This window comes from Eschrichtius robustus, chromosome 9 (genome assembly GCF_028021215.1).
Source record: "Eschrichtius robustus isolate mEscRob2 chromosome 9, mEscRob2.pri, whole genome shotgun sequence".
Lineage (NCBI taxonomy): Eukaryota > Metazoa > Chordata > Mammalia > Artiodactyla > Eschrichtiidae > Eschrichtius > Eschrichtius robustus.
In genome coordinates, this window is record NC_090832.1 from 16,060,491 (window position 1) to 16,084,475 (window position 23,985).

At 40.9% G+C, this 23,985-nt stretch overlaps 1 protein-coding gene across 1 annotated transcript in view; it reads right to left on the bottom strand.

Moving 5' to 3' along the window:
- Positions 1-271: 271 nt before the first annotated feature.
- PPP1R14C (protein phosphatase 1 regulatory inhibitor subunit 14C) overlaps positions 272-23,985 on the bottom strand; it is an 87,351-nt gene continuing 63,637 nt past the window's right edge. Inside the window, exons 2-4 of the mRNA XM_068551084.1 lie at positions 21,281-21,364; positions 19,812-19,844; positions 272-1,770 (exon numbers count right to left, since the gene is read on the bottom strand). Coding sequence (XP_068407185.1) covers positions 1,696-1,770; positions 19,812-19,844; positions 21,281-21,364 — 192 coding nt within the window. The 3' untranslated portion in view covers positions 272-1,695. The remainder of the gene's footprint in view (positions 1,771-19,811; positions 19,845-21,280; positions 21,365-23,985) is intronic.

A 23,985-nucleotide genomic window follows, 5' to 3' on the forward strand; every position in this document is an offset into this window, starting at 1 on the left:
TTCTCAACCACTGCGCCACCAGGGAAGCCCTATCCCGGCCCCTTTGCGTTCACTGCCTGATCTGGAGACACCTCAGGTGAGGTCTAGGATCAAATGACCAAAGACCTGAAAATGAAAAGCTAGATAGAGGTGCTTGGTACCCTTGTCTGCAGAGCATCTGACAAAGTGAAATCATCACGTCAATGTTGTTTTTTCCAAGGCAAACACGTAAGCAGAACTGTAAGCAGCTTCATTTATTTGCGTAAATAGCTTGTAAATAAATCATTGGTAAACATTACAAAATTAAATACATTTTCAAAAGCTTGCCAGTGTACGTAAAATTCACAAACATAGTTCTTTTAAAAAATAAAATATGTTCTGAGCACCCTTGATATAAAATGCCTGACCCCTGTCCTCTGACAGGGCCACCTAGAGACACCTTACAGTATGGGTGGTTTCTGTGGGGAGGCAGTGGGGACCTCCTGGAGGAAAGCAAGAGTTTCTCCTCTAACCTTTGAGCCCGCCCACATCCATCTGCATTTTGATCCTTCTCCAAGGAGCTGGTATAGAACTGAGAGGGGCAGGGCAGGCATCCCAGGCTCCGCTCCAAGCAAAGGGATCAGGGTGCACAGTTAGGGCCAGAGTCCTCACCATATGCCACTGAGAGAAGCCAGAAATGAAATCTCCACCACGCTTCCAAACCAGCAAATGCTCCTGTATCCACTTTCTTGAGAGGAGGTGAGGCTTTCTCCCTTTTACACCCTGGTCTGATGCTGCCCGGGCACCGAAGTGACCAGATCTACTTCTAAGGAGGAAGAAACTTAATCTGCTCACTTCCTTATGACCTGCTTTCATGGAGAGAGAATAATACACAGTATTTGGTTGAAAGCAGAGAATGAATTGCTCCACGGCGCTTCCTTGTTCCACTGCAAAACACCACTCAGGTAGCATGGGCATTTCTCTAGAAATCTGAATAAACATTCAAAGAAAGGGTTCAGGAAACTTGAATAATACCACAAATGAGGCAATAAGTACATAACCTGGCAAAGCATCCGATTAACAAAATAATACAAAGTCCATAAATTAAGCCCTTGACCAACTCCACATTGTTGTAGTGTAGCTCATTAAAATAACGGATACACTGAATTCTTTCACTTTGGTGCATAAAGTGAATGTTGTAGGTCTCCAGCACTCACACGAAGAATACCTAGTGGCCTCTTGAAAACATACGTGCCGTGACCTCCAATGAAAGGACAACCACAAGTTTATTCCATCAATGTGAAATAAAACTCACATCAACATGTTAACTTAGTTGCCTGAAGATATATACAAGCACGAGAAATTCAACCTCTGAGTCAAATGTACAACTTAAGAAAAAAGCCTAAGAAAACCATCATCCCTGTATAGTTAGGCCCTAAGCATCTGGTTTCTCCAAGAAGATGCCTGGCCCAGCCCGGCCCTGCGTGTCTGCCTGGTTTGTTAATCCCTGGTTGGGCTGAAACCAGAGTGGTGATGTCTTTGCTATTAAAATATCACACCAACAAAACCTTTAAAAACAACCAAAAAAAAGTAATGTTCTTGAATAAATGTCTAATAGATACCACCCCTCCCTACCCCCAAAAAAGTTGCTCATAAGGACAACTATTCTTTAATAAAAGTCTTCGTGAAGTCGAAATCCCTTCACGGGTCTCCAGGAGAGTTCCACCTGGTCCGGAATTATACAGTCTTCTTCTGCGGGGGGCTCAGTTTCCTCATGCCTCTTACCCGGGAGAGCAGCTCCTTGATAAATTCCTAAGAGATCAGAAGAAGTTATATGAGGGGGTCATGATATTAAAATTTGGGTTTAAAATCTGCTTGAAGTCATTGATGTCAACTGCAGTTAACCTTAGTTGATGAGCTTAGTTGGGTGTGTTAACTCAACTGGTACAATATAGGACATTTTTAAACAAATGAAGATGCTTAACCTTCACACCATCCTGCCTTCTCACTGTTGTACTCTTTAGAGAGAAAACCAAGCTGCCTTTACTCACTGACATTAACCACTTGGCCCCTGAAGGCCTATGTGGTTTAGATCAATTCCTCCCAACCTTTACTAAATCTTTAATCCGTGCATACAAATCACCTGGGGAGCATGTAGATTCTGAATGAGTAGGTCTGGTTGGGGCTGAAGATTTTGCATTTCCAACTGGCTGCCAAGTGATGCCAGCGTTAGTCTCTGGACCACACCTGAAATAGCAAGGCTAGACCCGTGGTCTTCAAATTTGAGTGCACATCAGAATCACCGGTTGGGGGGGGGACCTTATTATATAAACCAAAGAGTGCTGGGCCCACTCCCAGAGTTACTGACTCAGTAGGTCTGGGGTGCGGCCTGAGAATTTGCATTTCTAACTAGCTCCCAGGTGACACCTATGCTTCTGGTCTCAGAATATTACTGAGAACCACTGGTCTAGATCACAGTAAGAGTCTCTTGACTTTATTTGACTACAGATCACAGTTTGAAAAGAAAAACAGACACATTTACATTTACAGCCCAGTACATACAAAAACATACCTGAAGTAAGAATTTAAAGAATGAATACTTACTATATGCCATGCACCCTATCGTTCCTATTCTGTTCTAATTTCATTTAAAAGGTAATGCTGGGGGAGACCCACTAAAATGATGTCGTGACAATTCATGGATGAAAACCCAAAGATTAAAGGACAACCTAGAATGCTTCCCACTTTAAACCCTCAGCAATCTTTCATTATTCCCTCATGTATTAAAGTTTTTGCCTACCAAATGTCACATTTATTAGATAACAATTACTTTGTCCTCCTTTTTTATATTTGTTGAAGCAAAGCTGACAGCAAGTCAGACTTTCTGATCAGCAAAGGACAGCCAGTGCACGACAGAACTGCACACAGTAGGGGCATCCCAGAGCGAAAACACTAAGGAGCCTTCTTCTCTGTTACGGCCTCTGAAAAACAGCTCTCAGACAATCTCGCCTACCAATTACAACCCCTAGTCATAGCACCCAGACTAAATGGTCCCTGTGCTTCTCTCCAGCTCTAAAACACAATATGCTTAAATAGTTAGTATTTTATTAGCCACCACGATTTCTTTTTTTAATAATCTTTTTGCTATTATAAAAGTAACATGTGCTTTTTCTAGAAAACCTGGAAAATACAAACCAGCAACAATTATTCTTCAGAATGAACCACTATTAACATATTTTCTTCTACGGAAATTATTTTTACCTAATTAAGATCATACTGTATAAAATATATCTTTTTTTCACTTAGCATTATGTCAAGGCTTTTTCCCACAACATTAGTCTTTTTAAAAATTAATTTTAATGGTTATACGGTCCTTTATTATATGGATGTTCTACAGTCTGCTTAATTCCTCCATCACTGGATATTCGGTTGGTTCCTGGCTTTTCAAAATTATAAATAATGCCACAATTAACATCTTTGTGAATAAATCTCTCTCTGCAATTTGGATTATTTCCCTTTGGCGAGCTATCCAGTAGTCGGTCAAAGGACATAAACATTTTAATCACCACTGTTTCTGAACTTGGACACAATGGAATACACGGGAGGTAAAATGACACCCTATTTTAGTTTTCTGAACACTACTTTTATCTAATTTAAGAACTTTCTAGGATGAAATAATGTCAAATTTCCCCACTTATATTTTCCCCACTTATATTAAATTTTCATTTTGTAAAGTTAAATGCATTTCCTGTTGCCCCCTTTACCATGTGGTTTAAACAATACATAGGATACTGAGCATACAGTTTTAATTTCATTGTTTTTGCAATCTCTTACTCAAATGACTGCTGTGAAAATTTCAGCACTGGAGTGTAGTTTTTCTTTCCTTTCTTTTTTTTTTTTTTGAAGCAAAGGTCAAAATCACAAACCTTATCATTTATCTTAACTCTGGTCATATTTCTGCACTATTTTAATAACATTTTTCATAAAGACCATTATAAAAATAAAGACTAAAATCACATAAGGAATAATGTACCCTAAGCTACAGACGTTTCTTCTTCAAGAGAAAAGCGATTTGGTAATTTAAATCAAATTCAAATTTTCTCCAAAAATTGGTCATGCTGTACATAAATCTCAGTGATTAAAAAGTTTAAATAATGCATCTTATATTTATGATATATTGACATTAATGAAAAACTCTAATTTTAAGTTTTATATTAATGCAATTTATATGTCCATAACTTAATATAACTGTATTGTACGTATTTTAAACCATTCAATAAATTTGCATAATGAGATGCTCAGCTAAGTTAAAAAATAGCAAGACCAATATTGATTCTTCAGAGAGAAACTTGATAACACCACTTGCACAGAAAGATTCCGTTGATCACAGATGATTCTCAAAGAAGATTCAAGGATCTCTAATCAAAAATACTGACTGATGGGTCTTGGCTTATATTACTCAAAAATAGTTTATAAAAGTAACAACATATCTCACTCACTTCCAAAACAGATCACTCGGACTTGGGTTGGGGACACTAATTTAGCCAAAGAAGGACTGCCCCTTTGAAGAAATGACTTCTGAGTTGAAACTTGAATTAATAAAGAGAGCCAGCTTGAAGAAGATCTGGGGGTCTGGGTCATGGCACGTGTGCAGAGTCATTGCAGAGAAACAAGCAAGGAAGTGGGTGTTCCTGGTGCAGAAAGGCCAAGGTGAGCACGACGGGCGCCACGCTGGAGGTGCGAAGGCTAGCTCACCAGGGCCTTGTAGGCCACAGGGAGGCCACGAGGGAGTATCCTCGGTGTAATGGGAGACCACTGGAGGCTTTAAGTAGAGAAGCAACATCGTCTGGTTTAGGGTTTTAAAAGATCCCTTTGGCTGCTATGTGGAGAATGAGTTTTATGAAGACAAGAGTGAAAGAGAGATCAGTTTGGAGCTGTTGCAATGGTCCAGGCAAGGGATGCCAGTGGCTTAGAGTAAGTCCATGGAAGACAAAATGGAAATAAATGGGTAGATCTGAGATCCATTTCAGAGGCAGAGCCTAGACCTTGCTGCTGGACTGAAAGTGGGAGTAGGTGCAGGGAGCAGGAACAGGAAAAAGGGAAATTAAGGTCGCTGATCCTCAGCAGAACACTGGCAGAAGGGCGGTGATGATTACTGAGACGGGGGATAACCGGAGGGAAAAAACAACAAGTTTACAGACTTGAGTTGCCTAGTAGGTACCTGAGGGTAAATGTCAAGAAGTCAGATAAATGTAACTTCAGGTCTCAGCTCATGGCTGAAGACATAAATATGGGCATCACTAGCATCTAGATCAGTGGCTTTCACCTAAAAACAAAAACAAACAAAAAACCCTAAAAATCCCTATGTGATCTATCCATGGTTATAGCAACCTAGTACACAGAGATGCAAGAAGGAAACAAAAGTTTTATGTAAAAACATAACTTTTACTACATGTAAGATATTTTCTATTCTATTTCATATTTTGAAAAAAATACAGGTCAAGACCACTTAATGGTTACCACCCATAGTTTGTAAACACAATGATCTAGACCCAGGCTATTCAATACAGCAGCCCCTAACCACATGTGGCTATTTCAATTTAAACTAATTAAAATAAATTAAAATTAAAATTCACTTCCTTGGTCACAGTAGCCACATTTCAAATACTCAATAACCATATACATCTAGTGGCTACCATATTGGACAATGCAGATACAGGATTTTTCCATCATCTCGGAAAATTCTGTCGAACAGCACAAGATGACAATACTTGGCATCACAAAACCAGATGAGAAAACTTTGGAGGAAAGTGTAGATAGAGAGGAAGAAAAGGCCAAAACCAAGGCCAGAGGCCCTCTAACAAGTGAGATCTGGCAAAAGAGTTGGAGCCAGCAAAGGACACCTTAAAAAGAAGAACCAATGAGATAGGGGAGAACTCAAGAAAGTGTGCTGTTTTACTTTATTTTTTAAATGTTTTAAAAATTTTTTTAATTGAAGTATAGTTGATTTACAGTATTGTGAAGAAAGTGTGCGGTTAAAGCCAACAGAAGGAATTGCTGATGAGAGGTTGAGTCAGTCAAAGACAAAGCTATTGGATTAGGCAAGAAAGGGGCCACTGTGTCCTGGAGGAGAGAAGTTTCAGTAGAATGGTTGAGATAAAAGCTCCCAACACTAAAAGGATTCCAGGGACTTTTCTGTAAACAGCTTTATTAAAATATAATTGTTATGCCATAAATTAGACATATTTAAAGTATAAAATTACTATGAGCATACCATCTGTACAGTGAACATAATGGACCTATCCAATACCTCCAGCAGTTTCTTCATTTCCCTTGGCAATCCTTCCCTCCTCCCCCTATTCCTCCTACCCCAGGAAAACACTGATCTGTTTTCTGTCACTATAGATTAGTTTGCATTTTTCTTGAGTTTTCTATAAACAGAATTGTAACACCATATACTTTTTAGTCTGGCTTCTTTAGCTCAGCATAATTATTTTGAGGTTCAGTGATACTGTTGCATGTATTAATAGTTCATTTCTTTTTTACTGCCAAGTGGCATTCCACTTTAGAGAAGTATCACAATTTGTTTACCCATCCACCTGTTGATGGAAATTTGAGTTATTCCCAATTTGGGGCTATTACAGATAAAGTTGCTGAAACATCACATACAAGTCTTTGTATGAAATATGCTTCCATTTATTTTGGGTAAATACCTAGGAGTGGAATGGCTGGGTCATTGATCTGTTTATGTGTCTGTCCTTACACCAATACCACAGTTTTGATAAGTATAGATTTTTATAAGACGTCCTAAAATCAGGTAATGTTAATCAGCCAAATTTATTCATCTTTTTCAAAACTATTCTAGGTCCTATAAATTTCCTTAATAATTTTAGAATTATTTAGCTTGTAAATGCCTACCAATGAAAACCTGCTGGGTTCTCACTGAGACTGCATTAAATCTATAGATCAATTTGGAGAGAACTGACGTCTTAACAATAATGAATCTTCTGACCCATGAAAACGGTATATCTCTACACCCATCTAAGTCTGGTTTAAGCAACATTTTGTGGTCTTCAGTGTACAAATATTACACATCTCCTGTCAGATTTATTCCTAAGTATTCAATATTTAATATTTATGTTATTGTGACTGGTGTGCATTTATTTCAATTTTTCACTGTTTGCTGCTAGTATATAGAAATACAATAGATTTTAAAATATTTATCTTGCATCCTGCAAGCTTGCTGAACTCACTTATTAGTTCTAGTAACTTTTTTGTACACTCTATTGGATTTTCTACATAGACAATCATGTTGTCTGTGAATAAAGACAGCCTAAGTGAGTATCAGCAGAAGAGAGGATAAGTGTATTATAGTATATTAGTACATAAGAATGTTATTGCTTTTTTTCGGGGAAGACTATTGCCCTGCATTTGCAGTACTTGCATTCTCTTGGGATTCCAAAAAACTTGATTTGGGGAGAGCAGAGCAGCCTCGCCTAACTTCTTTGCAGTTAACACTTAATGCTTTGGGGTCCTTTACTTGGCAAGGAGAGTTGGTAAAGTGAGTAATACACTATTTTTGGAAGATAAGCCTGGACAGTTTGCAAATGTTAAGTTTGGGCACAATTATTTAACCCTGGAACTGCACCTTAAAAGCCAGCAGAGTAATAGAATGTTCTGTTGCCCAGGTGCCCACTGAAATTTATAAGGAATTCCAGAAGACACTTGAGTGTGGGCAGGTCTGCTAAGACAGTATAGTCTCAGGACCTGGGAGGCCCAGCGACCCTTTCAGGTTTCCTATGAGGTGAAGACTTGTCATAATGACACTAAGATATTGGCCTTTTTTACCATTCTCAAATAAACGGAGGATTTTCTAATGAGTGGAAAGCAGAAGCCCATGGGAATCTAGATGTCTTACTAAAGAGATCCATGTTGGTTTCTAATGTATTCATGAATTATAATAAGGATGACTATACACATTTTTTAAAATGTTACTAAACAGGAATGCAATAAAAATGAATAAACTAGAGCCTCCTGTATCAACATGGACAAATCTCAGAAATCTCATGTTGGGCACAATAAGCAGGCTGAAGAAGAAAACTTGCAAAGTATCATTTATATAGTTATAAAAAGCATGCGAGATAATCCATGTGCACACTTGTCACCCCTACTTGGTTGCAAGGATCCAACTCCTCTTTGTCTTCCTAGCATGGTGCTTAATACACAGGAGGTGCCCGGCAAAGGTGTGCAAAGTAAAGAAATGTGTGTATGAAGCAATTAATTCATACAGCTGAGGCATTAAAGTGAAGTAGCAGAGAGAGGCAACAGGAGAATCTTTGTATATCAATGGGGGAGGGCGGAATTGTACAAAGTATCAACTGGCTCCAGCTACCACGGAGGAAGGTTCTAGAGGTTCTCCTTTCAGCACTGGAACATTAGGCCACCTGGGGGAGGTAGGGAAAAGGAGAAGCACTTGGGGAAGAGCGGAGCCTAGGATGCTGGCGGTGGAGGGGTCAGGGAGGCATGCGCGCGCGCACACACATACAGAAGAGATCAAAGAAGCAACAGAAAGAAAAGAAACATTTCCAGTGACCCTGGAAACCTGACTTTACATGACATGCGGCCACCTGATTTACGGAGAGACTCCTAAGAGAGAAAGAAGCCAAAGTACACTTCTGAAGGGATCTGGCAGCATCATGAGAACACAAAGGTCCCTCCTCGCTCTGGAGTTTTGGCCGTGTGGCGCTGGCACAGGGCATGGCCTCGCAGAGGCCACACTCTCTCCGAGCTCTTGTCCCGGATCCCTCCTGGGCCCCGTGGCTTTCAGCTGCCACCCCCTCCTGCCTGCTGGGGTCTGCGCCAGAGGCGGCAGATGGACGCGCGTTTTGTAATTAACTCCATAGGCAGGCGTCTGGGACCCTTCCCTGGTCGCTCAAAGTGAAGTGGTTCATCCGTTACACTCAGTCATGACACTACTCTGCTTTAAGGAAGGTGGGTCCAACGGAAAGGGGGAAAAGGAGAAAGCAGCGGATCACTGCAAGTCGCTGCTCTGTGCATGATTAAACTGCACTCGTGTTCTTTCAAGCATTTCAAGTCATTGGAAAAGATAAACAAGATAAATGGATATTATGCGGTAGCCCTTTGATTAGAAGTATTTCCTGACAAAAGGACTTTCCAAAGAAATGCTTAAAACCGCAGCTCAGTGAATGGTGCCACCAACCACAGTGATTGTGTAGATCACGCAAGCTCCGAATAAGGGCACCCAGCAGAACGCTGGAAGCTCTACCTACTTGCCAGAAAAATACCACCCACCCCTTACACGGAGTACCGACTGGGGTGAAGAGAAACAGCAGGGGAGGGTTCTGAAGGCTGGGATCCATGGGGGTCAGCGACTCCTCTTTGTCACCCCAATCAATGCACTAGTCATTTCCTAAAACTGCACATTCACAGGGCCCATCTGCTCCTGGTCCTGAGCCTCACTGCCAAACGACGGCAAATTAAGTCACCTCGCACATGTTTTACATAGCTACCTGACGCTTCTTCCAAAAAGCCTGACATTCAACAGATGACACGGGAATCAGGCAAGTAGTGATTGGGTGGAGAAAGAAGAATTTCTTTTTTTTAAAATTAAGATGTAACTGACATATAGCATTATACTAGTTTCAGGAGTACGACGCAATTATTCAATATGTGTATATACTGCGAAATAATCATGACGGCAAGTCTAGTTAACACCCATCACCACAGAGAATTACAATTTTTTTCTTACGATGAACACTTTTAAGATCTACCCTCTTACCAACTTTCAAACATACAATACAGTATTGTGAACTAGAGTCACCAGGCTCTATGAGAAGAATTTCTAGATCCAACAAAGATTAGATACATGAGAACAATGGAAGGGTAGGTAGTACGTACCTCTTTTCAAACGTGATGGCAACACCTGAAAACTGTTCCAAATGGCAAAATGTCCTCACCCGAAGAACTGGCTAAGCATTTAAAAATCACACTGTAAACTTTCATTGGCTTGAATATCGGGGTCACACAGGAGGCCAAAGGGGCACGCAGTGAATCAGCCCTGACGAACACAGCTTTGGGGGCGACCCCATCCCTGTGTGACACTGGGAGTTGCTACCTGCAGTCACTGGCTTTATTCAGCACCACAAGTGCCATCACCACTCATCACTGAAATACTTCATTTCCCCTGCTTTTTGCGGGGGAAGGGAGAGGGTTTGTCTTTAGAGGGGTTCGTTTGCTGACAGGGCACACCAGAACTGATCCTGTTTTTCATTATCTGAAAAGAGGTTTATGAACCTGCTTTGGGTGAGGGTTTGTGCCTGCTGTGCTTATAATGACTTCTGCCAACATGAATTCCTGAAGGTCTTAACTGCATCCTGGTTCCCCCGCCTTCAGCTTAAAACCACTGACACTATTCTATTTATTTTCTTGACTATCCACTATTCATTTTTTTTTATTTCTGTTGTTTAAGTCAGTCCATCTACATATTTTTTTAACATCTTTATTGGAGTATAATTGCTTTACAATGGTGTGTTAGTTTCTGCTTTATAACAAAGTGAATCAGTTATACACATACAATATGTTCCCATATCTCTTCCCTCTTGCGTCCCCCTCCCTCCCACCCTCCCCATCCCACCCCTCTAGGTGGTCACAAAGCACCGAGCTGATCTCCCTGTGCTATGCGGCTGCTTCCCACTAGCTATCTATTTTACATTTGGTAGTGTATATGTGTCCATGCCACTCTCTCACCCTGTCACATCTTACCCCTCCCCCTCCCCTTGACTACCCACTATTAAAGATTAATTTGTTCTGCTGGTGAGAGCAGTCGCATTAATCTATTTTAGAGGTTCAGACCACTGCTCTTAGATTAATTTATTTTGTACCCAAATTCTAACCTTGGTTTATATACAGCAGAACAGTTCATCTGCCCTCACCAGATTCAACCTTACTGGCATTTAATTCTTCCTTCACTTACTAATGGGTTTCTCACAATCTGTACACTTGCAATTCACTCAACATAAGGTCCACATAAGTAATCCAACCACAGTAAATAATCAAAGGAGTAAATTCAGCAAAATTATAATCTCCCACTCTATAATCACTAAGGAAACTACTTGCATCATGGGTCCCATTATCAATGAAGAACAATATTATTTACTACAAATACATGAATCTTGTCTAAATGAAAGAAACCCATTTCTAAACTGTTTGAGACCTGCTTCTTTGATTGTGACTCCCTTTGCTAAAGATATAGAAATCCAAAAGTCATGTGTCAAATTGTCTTTAACTCATATTTTTTCTTCTGTCCATTTAAGTCTAAACACGAAAGAATGTAAAGCTCTTTTTAATATAGGGTTGATGAGCTTTTAAAACATGATCATTCATTCTGAATTTAATGGAAAAAGAAAAGGCCATAAAATCACAATCAATCACTGGAAAATGCCAACCATTTAAAGGTCCACTGCCCTTTAAAGCCTGTACCTCCTCCACCAAGTCTTGTATAAAATAACAATCATTAATTTCTTGGGGGGGGGGAGGTTGGAAGCATCCAAAAAGGCAAGATGCATGTGGTTCTTCCTATAATGGCATCTCTTTCTTCTTTCCTCATGTTTTATTGCAATTACTGTTGTCATCATCATTATCATTATTCTCATGGTCATCCTGCTTCTAAGAGTGTAGTAAAGAATTTAACCTTGCCCTAAAGGAGGTCTGGTCTTTGCCCTAGAATCCCAGTGGCAAGCTCTAAATCCTTGGAATGCCTCCCTTATAAAAGTGCCTTTGTTTACCCAGGGACCTTGGGCCATGCAAGAGAGTCTAACAGTGTGATTTCGGGAGTGGGGGGGGTGGGGGTGGGGGGACTTCAGGTCATGTGGTATCAGCTCTATATCCCCAGGGTCTGGAGACTGAGCTTAGCTACATGCACAGTCAACCATGCCTATGTGACCAGGTCCCAGTAAAAACACTGGAGCCCCAGGCTCAGGTGAGCTTCCCTCATTGGCTACTGTGTACATAACACACACATCACGGCTGAGGGAATCAACACCGTCCATGACACCACTGGGAGAGAACAGCCTGAGGCTCTGCATTTGAATTTCCTGGATTCTGTCCCAAGTATCTCTCCCCTTGGCTGATTTTAATCTGTAGCCTTTCACTGTAATAAAACTTAACTGTGAGTATGACAACTTTCAGTGAGTTCTGTGGGTCCTTCTAGCAAATTGTCAAACATGAGTATGGTCTTGGGGACCTTGGAACTTGCAACTGGTGTCAGAAGTGAGGATGGGGGCTTCCCTGGTGGTGCAGTGGTTGAGAGTCTGCCTGCCAGTGCAGGGGACACGGGTTCAGGCCCTGGTCTGGGAAGATCCCACATGCCGCCGAGCAGCTAGGCCCGTGAGCCACACACAACTGCTGAGCCTGCGCATCTGGAGCCTGTGCTCCGCAACGGGAGGGGCCGCGACAGTGAGAGGCCCGCGCACCGTGATGAGGAGTGGCCCCCGCTCGCTGCAATTGGAGAAAGCCCTCGCACAGAGACGAAGACCCAACACAGCCAAAAATAAATAAATAAATAAATTTTAAAAAAAGAAGTGAGGATGGTCTTGTGGCCCATCCCCTAACACTGCAGAGTGCTGAATAAGACCAGGAAATAAATGCCGAGTTTTGCTCCGTGACTACATGTCTTTGGCAAGCTTTCCTAATATTTCAGGGTTGATTTTCCTCAATAAAGACAATCATAATCAGATTTATAAATACTCCAAAGTAGAGCTTGTGCTCACCTAGTAAGAATTAAGAGAAAGGCAGTGAGAAGTAGACAGAGCACAGGATGTCGACTCAAAATGTGTCCAAATGCCAGCTCCAGCACATCCTGGCTCTTTTTCCCTGGTCAGAGGAGGCCTAATGAACGTGTGTGAGCAACTGACATACTGGGACTAAAATCCTTTGGGCCATAGGTAAAGCTTCCCATGTTTCTGGCTAATGAATCCCAACTCTTTATCATTTACCTGTCTAATTACACTAAGACATAATTAGGCTCTCATCACCAATGGCTCCAACCACTAGAATATCATTCTCATTGATTTGGGTCTTTCTTTGTAATTTCCCGATTCTCACTTTTCAGAAACATCGTTCTGAAGGTGACAGCTTTCAAAGGGTAGATTTCAACTCATTAATCTCACATTCAAGTTCTGCTCCTCATCCCAGCCCAAAACTGCAGTTGTTTTTGAGGAAACCCCATGAGAAGCCAGATGAAAAGATTTCCCTGCACGTAGCCTGCCTCTTCTGCTTTTTCTAGCAAAGTACGGATCCCCTAAAATCACTCTCCATTAAGCAACCGGTTCCTAACTTAGAGAACCATGGGATAAGCTGACACCCTGGCATTTCTGTCCTTTTATTCCTGTTTTAATATTCTTTGAGCATTGAAATTCTCACCACAATTGGCTGTGTCCTTCTAAGAGACTGTTTTTAACAATCACATATTCACTACCCTAAGTCCCTAGATTAGTTACGGGCACACAGATTTCAATAAACATTTGTTGAGCAAATGAATAAAGAGAACATAATAAAATGCCAAGCCATGCCTCCTCCAGTCACTCACCCAGCCTCTCCCAGTTTATATTTTCTCTCTGCTGCAGTCAGCTCAGTGATCAGGGGCTGGGAGTACTTCCATGTACACATAAACGGAACAATATTTTAAAAGACAGGTTAAGACGTTAAATGGATAGAGGACTGATGTGAGTAGGATGAGGTGACAATGGCCATCACCAAAGCCTGTCAGAAAAGTAAGATGCAGTCACTGGGACACCAAAGCAAAGAAGGAGAATCTGCCTTCCTACCACCAACACAGGACGAACAACAGAGCAGGTCAGCCTTTTTGAAAACTCTGGTCAATTCCTATGTGCAAACAATAATTAGATGTCCTTCTTCTGTACCGTCCCATGGCATGACATTTCCATGACCCAGCTGACTACTGGGATTCAAAGATGCCTTTCACCACCTACTCACAGACTGAGTCATCCTGAGTGAACCTCTGATGCATATCAATTTACAGGCTTTGATTGCTAAGATGATAGGTAGTACCTTGACCTCCATATAACAGAAAGGAAATAAATCAGAAAGAAAAATCTGATGTTTATCAGAGAGCAATGGCACAGCCACCTTTAACTATAAAAAGAGGTTTCTAGAAGTCCACAGATAAGACTGGCAATTCCCTTAACAGATGGTAAGAGAGATGCCCTCAAGCCCATATTAAATGCATTTTTCTGTCCACCATCCCAGCACAATGGAAGCGCTCCTCTGTGATCCTGAGATTTGAAAACCATGCAAAGTAAGAGTGAGAAATAAGAAAAGAAGCTCCTCTCTAGCCTGGCTAGCTGGCCTCGACATCCTTCTCCCTGATTTCTACAATGTCCACTAGGATCCTTCAAATCCAAGTAATAGCCAAAACAAAATTACTCCTTTTCTTCATGCTTTATCTAGAAACATCCTTCTTCTACCGTTAGATCAGCTCTATTTTAATATCAGCTACATCAGAAATGGCATTTGCTCAAGGGGAAAAAATCAAAACACCATTCTCACTAGTTAATCACTAATCTGTTAGTGTGGTGGCCACAATTATACTGCTGTGTTTTCTAAAGGGTCTAAGTCAGGAAAGATTTAAATGTCACGGGTCCACAGTTTGGAATATGAATCAAAATGGGGACACATGAGTCCCTTTCTTATTAGCCAGGGACCCACACAGGATGAAACCATGGACCCAAAGTCTGTGACAGAGAGTGACATGCCAAAACAATATCACTTCTGTGAAATCAGCAGCTTCTTTAAAGTCTGCTCGTCGAATTGAGTATCATTACCCGTGAATTTGGGCATTTTGTGTCTTTAATATGTAATGGAGTAGCACTGCCTCATATGGAACCAGATTCAACTAGCAAGTGTCAAGCTCCATGTTATTTGCTTTCCTATGTACCCTGACTTCTCCACTTATTTACTATGTCACCTGATGCAAATTATGCAGCCTTCTGTGTCTCGCATTCTCTAGCTGATGATCATAGCGGCAACCTCACAGCTCTGTTCCGAAGGTGAAATGAGTTAATACATGTGATTAGATCAGTGCCTGGCATGTGCTCAGTAATGACTGAGCTGTTATTATCATTGTTGTTGTTCTTATCACTAAGAGAATTATCATTGCAAACAGCCCTTACTAAAACCCAGGGAGGTGGTTATGATTACCTCCATTTTTATAAAGGAGGAAATGGAGGCTCGGAGAGGTTGAGAAAATTGCTTAAAGCCACACACGTTTGGTGCTGGTGCTGGTGTAAGACTCTCGATTCAAAGCCCAGCCTTCTTTTCACCCCTCACTCCCCACCCCAGCCTCTGCAATGAGACTATAAATAGACGTGTCTGAGTCAGCAAAGATGGCTTCCTTACGTTCCTAACTTCAAAGTGGCATAATAATTGTATGTAAAATTCTTTTGATCAAAAAAATAGCACCTCCAGAGAAGACGACTTGAAAAAGAACATCATTAATTTGTTAGGCATTTAGCTGAGATAAGACAAAGTCCTTTAATGTCCTACAGGTCTTGCCGAGTCAAGCAGCTTAGGAAGACGGGCAGGATGGAAAGAAAGAGCACAAGATCAGGTGTCAGAAACTCGGGGATGAGCCCTGGCCTCTCTGCTCACTGCTATGAGGTCTTAGACAAGGTACACAAGTTCTCTACTTCAAGTGATGGTTGTGAGGATTAAATAAGATAATGCTTGTTCCCGCAATCTGAACTCTAGAGCTCTGGGGAAACACAAGCTATTACGTTTATCATCACAATCCAGGGGCCAGTAAAATCTGTTTCTTATGCACGTAAGCTCAAGGGCAAAACTACCCAAACTTTTCTGAAATGATCCTTTAATAGATCAATGAGCTTGACTGAAATTCCCCAGCATTTGACACCATTTCCATTCCTAGAAACCATGAGCTAAACAAGGAACACGAGAGGCTCGCTCGTAAATTCCAGCACTTTTTTCTTCTTTCTTCCTTTGGAACTCTGAGAGCATTCAAATACCATATCCTTTCATCTCATAAGCCTCCTTACAGAGACCGGATGAGGAACGCTTTTGTTCTAGGAGGACACAGACCTTGCATTTCATCTAACTGTTGTGAATGAGTGTAAATATTTTTCTCCCTAGACACTGCAAAACCTCGAGGGAGAGGGGGACTCATGCATATCCAGCCTTTCTCACCTAAACACCAAAACATGAACTTCTCCACCCAGAAGAACTGAAGAAAAAGAGAATGATAAAGTGAGTAAATGGCACGTCTATACCCACCAGTCCGGATCTACTCTCAGCAGCAATCCCTCACCCCCTCATCACGTGTTAATTCATCAGCATAATCCATCACTTTTCCTGACTACAATCCCACTAAGCTTGTCTAACCCTTCACAACAATTTGCTACTGCTCTCCAAATACCTAAATTGTTTTAACTCTTACATTAATTTCCCAACTAACTATAAATAAAGGAGTTCTAGTCCCCAAAGAATTAAATGGTGAGGTCTTCTGCCACCTTCCCATCTTTACTTCCAAAAAGGCTGAAATCGGATGATCAACCCTCAGATAGGAGTTAACAGGATCAAACTTAAAAAAAAAACAAAAAAAGCTCCAGAAAAAAAGATGTTCAAATAGTGACAGTATGAGGAATCCCCCTGCTCCAGACACACACAGGCTGAAAAAAATCTGATTTGCAACCTGGTCACTCCATGGTGAGACCCACCAACGGACAAGCTGTGCTCACACAGATTCCAATCAGTGTACTGGGTCCTAACATTCAAACACTGGTACACACCCCAGAATCACTAAAGACAGACAAAAACAGACAGAAAAAAAGGTGATTCTGAGAAAATGCAGAGGGCAGAATAATCTTGAAAACAAAAACAAAGAAAATAAAACATTTGATTGATATTCTCAAAGGAAAAAAAAAGAAATGAGTGCATCCATAATATAAGAAGAAATACTGAAATGAAATAGTAGACAGTGATTAAAAAAAAGCGTTCTTAGATATTAAAAATAAGATAGCTGAAATTTTTAAATATCAGTAAAAAGGCTAGAAGATAAAGTCAGGGAAATCTTTCAGAAAGTAGAACAAAAGATCAAAGAGATGAAAAACAGAAGGGAAAAGATAAGAAATTAGAGGTCCCATCCAGAAGGTAAAACATCTAAATAACAGGAGAGCCAAAATATAGAACACTGAGGGAAAAAGTAATAAATAATAAAAGGCAAGTTTTGAAGAACTGAAAGGCATAAATCTTCAGACTGAAAGAGTTTACAAGGGTGGGAGGAATTGGGAAATTGGGATTGACACATATACACAATCGATACTATCTATAAAATAGGTAACTAATGAGAACATACTGTATTGCACAGGGAACTCTATTTAATGCACTGTGGTGACCTAAATAGGAAGGAAATACAAAATAGAGGGGATATATGTATATGTATAGCTGATTCATTTTGCTGTACAGTAGAAATTAACACAACATTGTAAAGCAACTATATTCCAATAAAATTTAATTTAAAAAATAAAAGAGCTTACAAAGTACCCAGCATATGAATAGAAAAGGACCCACACTAGAGCATATCACTGTAAAATTTCAAAATATGGAGATAATCCTAAAAGTTAACTGAAGGGAAAAGAATAGGTCACCTACAAAGGTCTGAGAATGGAAAAGGCATCAGACTTCTTAACAACAGAAGTAATACAACAATAGAATAATGCCTTTAAAACTGAGTTTTAAAAATGAATTTTATTCTAGAATTCTACACCATCCAAACTATTGATCAAGATACATTTTCATATATGCAAGGATGGAAAAATTTACCTTTTATGCATCCTTTCTCAGAAAGCTACTGGATGATGTACTCCAACTAAAATGAGGAAGACTGGGATTTAAGAAACAAAGCATCTGAACAGAACTTTCAGGACAGTAGCTACTCAGTAAACCCAGAGAATAACTTCTCCAGATTGTTGCATAGGGGCTCCAGGAAGAAAGCCTGGCATGGAGGAATAGTAATTATATGTTGGAGCATACAAAAAAATATATTACAAGTTTGACAAAGATTCTGGAGAGTTTAACAAAAAATATCAATAGGCACTAGACAAAAATAAATGACAAGGTAGTTATCAACTCCAGGAAAAACAAATGACTATACAAGAAAGGAGCAGTGGTCATATTTCACTGTTTGACTTAGCAGTGAAAAAATTTGTTTAAGTCATAATATTATGAACCTTGACTACTGATTTAAACTAATACTGTTATATAACTTTATTGAGGGGATGGAGGGAAATGAATTGTGTGGAGAGTGAGGGATCTATCATATTTCCTCTTAAGTCAAGAAGTGAAAAAAAAAGTAGTAAACGTATATTTAGGAATAAAAGAGTAAATAGCAGAGAAACAGCCAGGATTGTTGTTGTATAAAAATATATAAATATAGTATGTAAATATAAAATATACACCTCTAGGGAAGGGGACTAAGGAGTGGGAAAGACACTCCTACTTTTTCTTCATAAGCCTAATAGTATTTTAGACTTTCAAAATTATGAATATGTATTACATTGATTTAAAAATATATATTTTAATAACTAAAATTAAAATTTAAAAATCTCCATGAATACAGAAAGTAATAAATATAAAGGAAAACTGGAGATTGTAAGAATAAAACTCAAATAAGTAACTGACCTCAAACCAAATTACCCTAAAACCCCACACTCATTTAAATTTTACACACTCTTAAAAGCATGCTTTCCTCTCACTTTGTAATTATACCACTTCAAAAAGCAGAAGTCCTACCATCATTGCTTTGATATTGCAAATAGACTACAAAACATCTGCTGGATCTTCTAATTTCTCTGATTTATCACAGGAACAAACTGAAAGTACCTCTTTTACCAATATATTCATAACTGATCAAATTCTTAATTTGTACACTGTTCATGATTTTGGTCATTAGAGTATACATTAAATACTTGGGTCTAATCAAACTAACATCTACTGTTTTTTACATTAATACTTATACACTTGACAAATATCCAAACAAAGCATACAATTTATCCTTCCAATAAAGGCAATTGCTCAATTATGAATGACAGAATCAGCTTTAAGCTTTTAAAAAATACATACCTATACCCTAATAGAATGTATTCTCCAGTTGTAAATCTAAAACTTTTACTAAAATGATTCCAAACCCTCTCACAATTTCCTTTGAAGTTTGGCTTTTATATAAAAGCAGGCAACACACCCAATTCCATTAGTTTTAAGTCTTCCAGAACCAGGCGTGCTGAGATTTACAAATAAGCAAGTTAGTACTATTCAAACACGTGAGGGCTTCCCTGGTGGCACAGTGGTTAAGAATCTGCCTGCCAATGCAGGGGACACGGGTTTGATCCCCGCTCTGGGAAGATCCCACATGCCCCGGAGCCTGTGCACCACAACTACTGAGCCTGCACTCTAGAGCCCACGAGCCACAACTACTGAAGCCCGCGCGCCTAGAGCCCGTGTTCCGCAACAAGAGAAGCCACGACAATGAGAAGCCCACACACCGCAACCAAGAGTAGCTCCCGCTCACTGCAACTAGAGAAAACCCGCGCGCAGCAACAAAGACCCAACGCAGCCAAAAATAAATAAATAAATAAATAAATTAAAAACAAACAAACAAACACATGCCCTTCACTTATGGATAATAATGGCTACTTAGTATACACATAATCACCCCGCTTATTATGGCTTAGATTTAAAAATAGACAAATTGATTTAATAAAAACCAATTCAAACTTGGCATTTAGGAAAAGTAATTTGTTTACCTCTGTTGGTTTGTAGCAGTCTACGAGAGCTTCCTAGAATGAAATACACAGAAGTTTTATTTTAAAATTCAGTATCATTTTAAAAGTGAAGTCAAAAATCATTTCATCTTTATAGTATTATTCTTAACATGGTAAATCAATTTTTCATATTGACTACCTAGAACCACACTTTATTTCAGCATTTGTTGGTCCTCTGAAGATACAAAAAGTTGTACCCTTCCTTTGCAGGAATGCCTTGCACTCTTCAGAATACACACACACACACACACACACAGAAGCACACACACATACCCGTCCTTCTGGCTGCCAGTGTGGTTAATAATGAACTGGATACACGTAAGTTGAGACAGCCTGTAAGAGATGGTGACAATCACACTGGACTTGGAGAGTGAGGGTCTGGCTGTGACTTAACCCCAGAGTGGGCTGTCACACCTCAGCAGGCTTTGGTTGTCCTCCCCTGGGAACCAAAGGGGCTGACCTGTTGGCAGCCAAAGCCCCTTTCAAGTTCTTACTTTTAAGAAGAAAATTTTATGTCATTACATTTTTTATAGAACTGGCGCCTGGTGTTTTGTTTTTGTGTTTTTTGTACTGCAACTTTCATAACTAGGATGCTATCTTCTCCCAGCTAAATTTACCAACAAGAGATAAACATTAAACTGAGACTGTTCGCCACTCAAGGGACACTAGCAATTATTAACACATTCAACACATTCAAATGTGCCCTTTACTTGCCTTTAGTGATCATTTGCCATCAGTGATAACTAACAGCCATTAACAGTAATTCTCAGTAAACATTAAGAACAATGGCAGGTCAAAGGTTAATTGGTTTTAGAAACTCCCAAATGCAGATTTAAAAATGATAGATTTGACTTCCTGCGGGAAGGGAAATAAATATTTTATTGCTCTGGACAAAGCAGACGTGGGGCATCTCAACATCCATTGTATCAGGTGAGCATACTCCAGTAAAGGATATTTTATTAAATAGAATTATACTGTAGACAATCTTATCTAGAAATTAATTTCATGAATGATATAATCCACAACTGCAAGACCAGAAGCCTGAGCTTAGATACTCCAGTTCTAGCTCAGCCTCTCTCCTTCTCATATAACTATGGGACATCACTTCCTTCTCTGGCAAATGGATCTTTGGAGAGAAGAAAGAAAGAACCATCTTTCTTGGAAAGAAAGAACCATCTTTCTTGGAAAGAAAGAACCATCTTTCTCCCAAGAAGTTAAGGCTGGAGAAACTCATATCTGTAAGGTGCTTTAAGAACTGACTATAGTCAAGACCTGCCTTATCACCAGAGATGCAGTTTGTGAGGGTGAATACTCAGCATCCCATTGCTTTCTCTCTGCAAATGGCCATTGCCCGAGTGCCACCCCAGGGCAGAATCAGTGCAAGCCACGCTCAGGAGACCCAAGTGGATTCAAGCATCCATCAAAGGTTCTAGATTTTGAATGCTGCTTACCCGTAATTTTAAAGCTCTCTCTTCTTCACTGTCTGCATCAAGAAGATCGTCAATGTCAATTTCCACTTCTGGCATTTCTTCTTCCTGGGGGGCAAATGTGAAAGCATTCTATTTAGTGAGATACTACATTGTATCGAACCAATTTAGTTCAGTTATATAGATGCGTTGACAATTAAGGGGGGGAAGAAGCAACTAGGAGGAAGGGGAGGAAAAGAAGAAGGAATGGGAAGTAGGAGTTAGAGAGAAAGGCAGAAACAGTAGAAAAAAGGAAGAAGAGGTGGGAAGGGGAAGGAGGGAAAAGGAACAGAGGGAGGAGTAGGGAGCAAAGGAGACATAAGAGTCACAAAGCGTAGAAAGTAATGTTATTTCAAAAATGACGATTTCCTACTTTCTGGCAAAAAAACTGCACTTCTGAGTATGTAATGGCGGGTTGGCAGATTATAGGAAGAGTAGTGAGACTTGCAGCTTCCTACCCAACATCTACCCTTCCTTGATCTTTTTTTGGGGGGTGGGGGGAGGTCCGCATCTCCCTTCCTAGCTCTGGGTCTGGGAAAACCTGAGTGTGCCACGCATTTCTGAGGCAGGGCTCTTGGGTCAATACCACCCCAACCCCAGTTACAGACGCAACCGAGACCAATGGGGGTTCTGGGAACAGAAGTTCTTTCAATAGAAGCATCCCTGCTGGAGAGCTGGCTGAGGAAGCCTGTAACCTAGAAATTGCCGGCAACAATCGTGCAACCACGAAGGGAGAGCCTGACTCACGGTGGGCAGAGTGGGGAGAAATATGGAAAGAGGGTTCTGGATAACGTCACCGAGTCACACCACTTCTGAAGCCCACCGACATTCTAGTAAAGCCCCATTATTGTGAGTCAAGTTTCATATTCCTGCAGCCAAAGACATCCAGTCCATAACAGAGGGCAGGAAAGTCCAGCTGCAATGCGGTGATAGACCTCACTGATTTGGAATCTGCAGCTCCAACCCACAGTAGATCTTGGCTACCTCTCGTTCTGTCTGTTACCTGATCTTCCCCACATCTCTGAGAATGCTGAGAAAAAATCGCATTTAGGAGAGGGCTGTAATTTTGCATTTCCCCTTCCCATGAGGAGTCACCTGCAGGCCAATTCGTCCCAGCCACAGGGATGGCCGAGGGGTGTCTGCAGAAGCCAGGGAGAAACCTGTGTGTGGGACACCTGTGCGGACACCTGGGCTTAGCCGCTCTGTGCCAGCTGTGTTGTCTGGTCTTCAGGGGCAAGGCTGACTTTCTGAGAACTTCCTTTCTAGTAAAATGCATTTACTAATAGTGCTCAACCATTCTTTTTCCTGCTCCAACACAAAAGCGAGGACCCAAGTGTTTTGAGGAAACTGAGGAATATTATACACCACTGTGAATAATAATAAGAAATATATATATTGGTCTCTGCCCCTAGTTCTTGACACAGAGCTCCTAAAACCCTTGTAAATAGGGGTGCTGACTTTTGTTTCTTTACTACGGTGAGATATGCAATCCATATTGGAAAGCCCAGATAAAGCAGAAGGAAAACTGAACCCAAAGCAGAGGGGCAAGTCTAACATCTTAGTCTTATTAAGGTTAAAATCTCTTTAAAAAGTTTTAATAATAATACTCACAAAAAATGGGGGGGGGGAAGCATATCTCCTTAGAAAGTTCAAATGACCTTAGAACTAGGAAAGAACGCTTCTTACTGGAGGTGGGGGGATAGGAATAAAACTAAAACATAATCACCTGGCTTCCGAGGATGTCAGGAAAACCATACAGGGGTGGCGGTGTGTATCTGCCTATAGGAATATTGGACAGTACGTACCAGGCCCTGAGACTCAACCTACATATGGCAGTGAACACAGCATCACTGCCCTCCGCTTAGAGCTGGCTGAGCTCTGTGGCTTTCCCCTCCTTCACTAGAAGCCATCCATCCCACACTTTCATCCAGCCAGCCTGTCTCTCAGACCGGCACAGAGCTGCTGTTTCAAATGAGATGCCATTTTTAAGCCCTCTCCAGGGCAGAGCAGGGAGATGGGTACAGATGTGGCCTCCATCGGGGGGAGGATGCTGGAGGATCCCAAGGTTGTACTCCGTTCAGTCAGGATGCTGAGCACTGCTTCCCTGTATGGGTACCAGCCTCCCTGGCGACTGCGTCCCCTCCACCCTGGCATTCTCTTGCCCCAATGCTGCCTGTGCCCGACTTCCCATTTTGTGTATATTTGAAATTGTGGCTGAAAGTAAGACTGCGGGGGGAGAGGGGAGTCATTTGGGGAGCCACCAATAGTGGTACAGCTCTCAAGGGTCTGCCAGACTTTCCACAGTGAAAGGACCAGTGGGAACTGAAACACCAACAAAGAAACTCACTAGATTACAGAACAACTGGCAGCCCATGTACACAGATTGCAACTGGGAAGCCGCAGTGTGGATAAATCACACATGGACCACGTGGACCCTCCCCAGGCCAAAGAATGCTGAAGCCACGGCAATCCAGCCTCTGGAGCAGCGCCGGGCACACGTTGTGTGTGTATTCTAGCAAATGTGGCTCAAGATTAATTCACCTACGTCCACAGCTTGGCGTGGCTTTAATAACCACCGTGTGAGGTCAAAATACCCAGAGCCGATTTCAGCTGACTCTGTTCAAGAAAAGCCAAGCAAAAGCGATAAACCCACAAGTATCAATCTGTGTAACAGTCTATATACAGCCTCC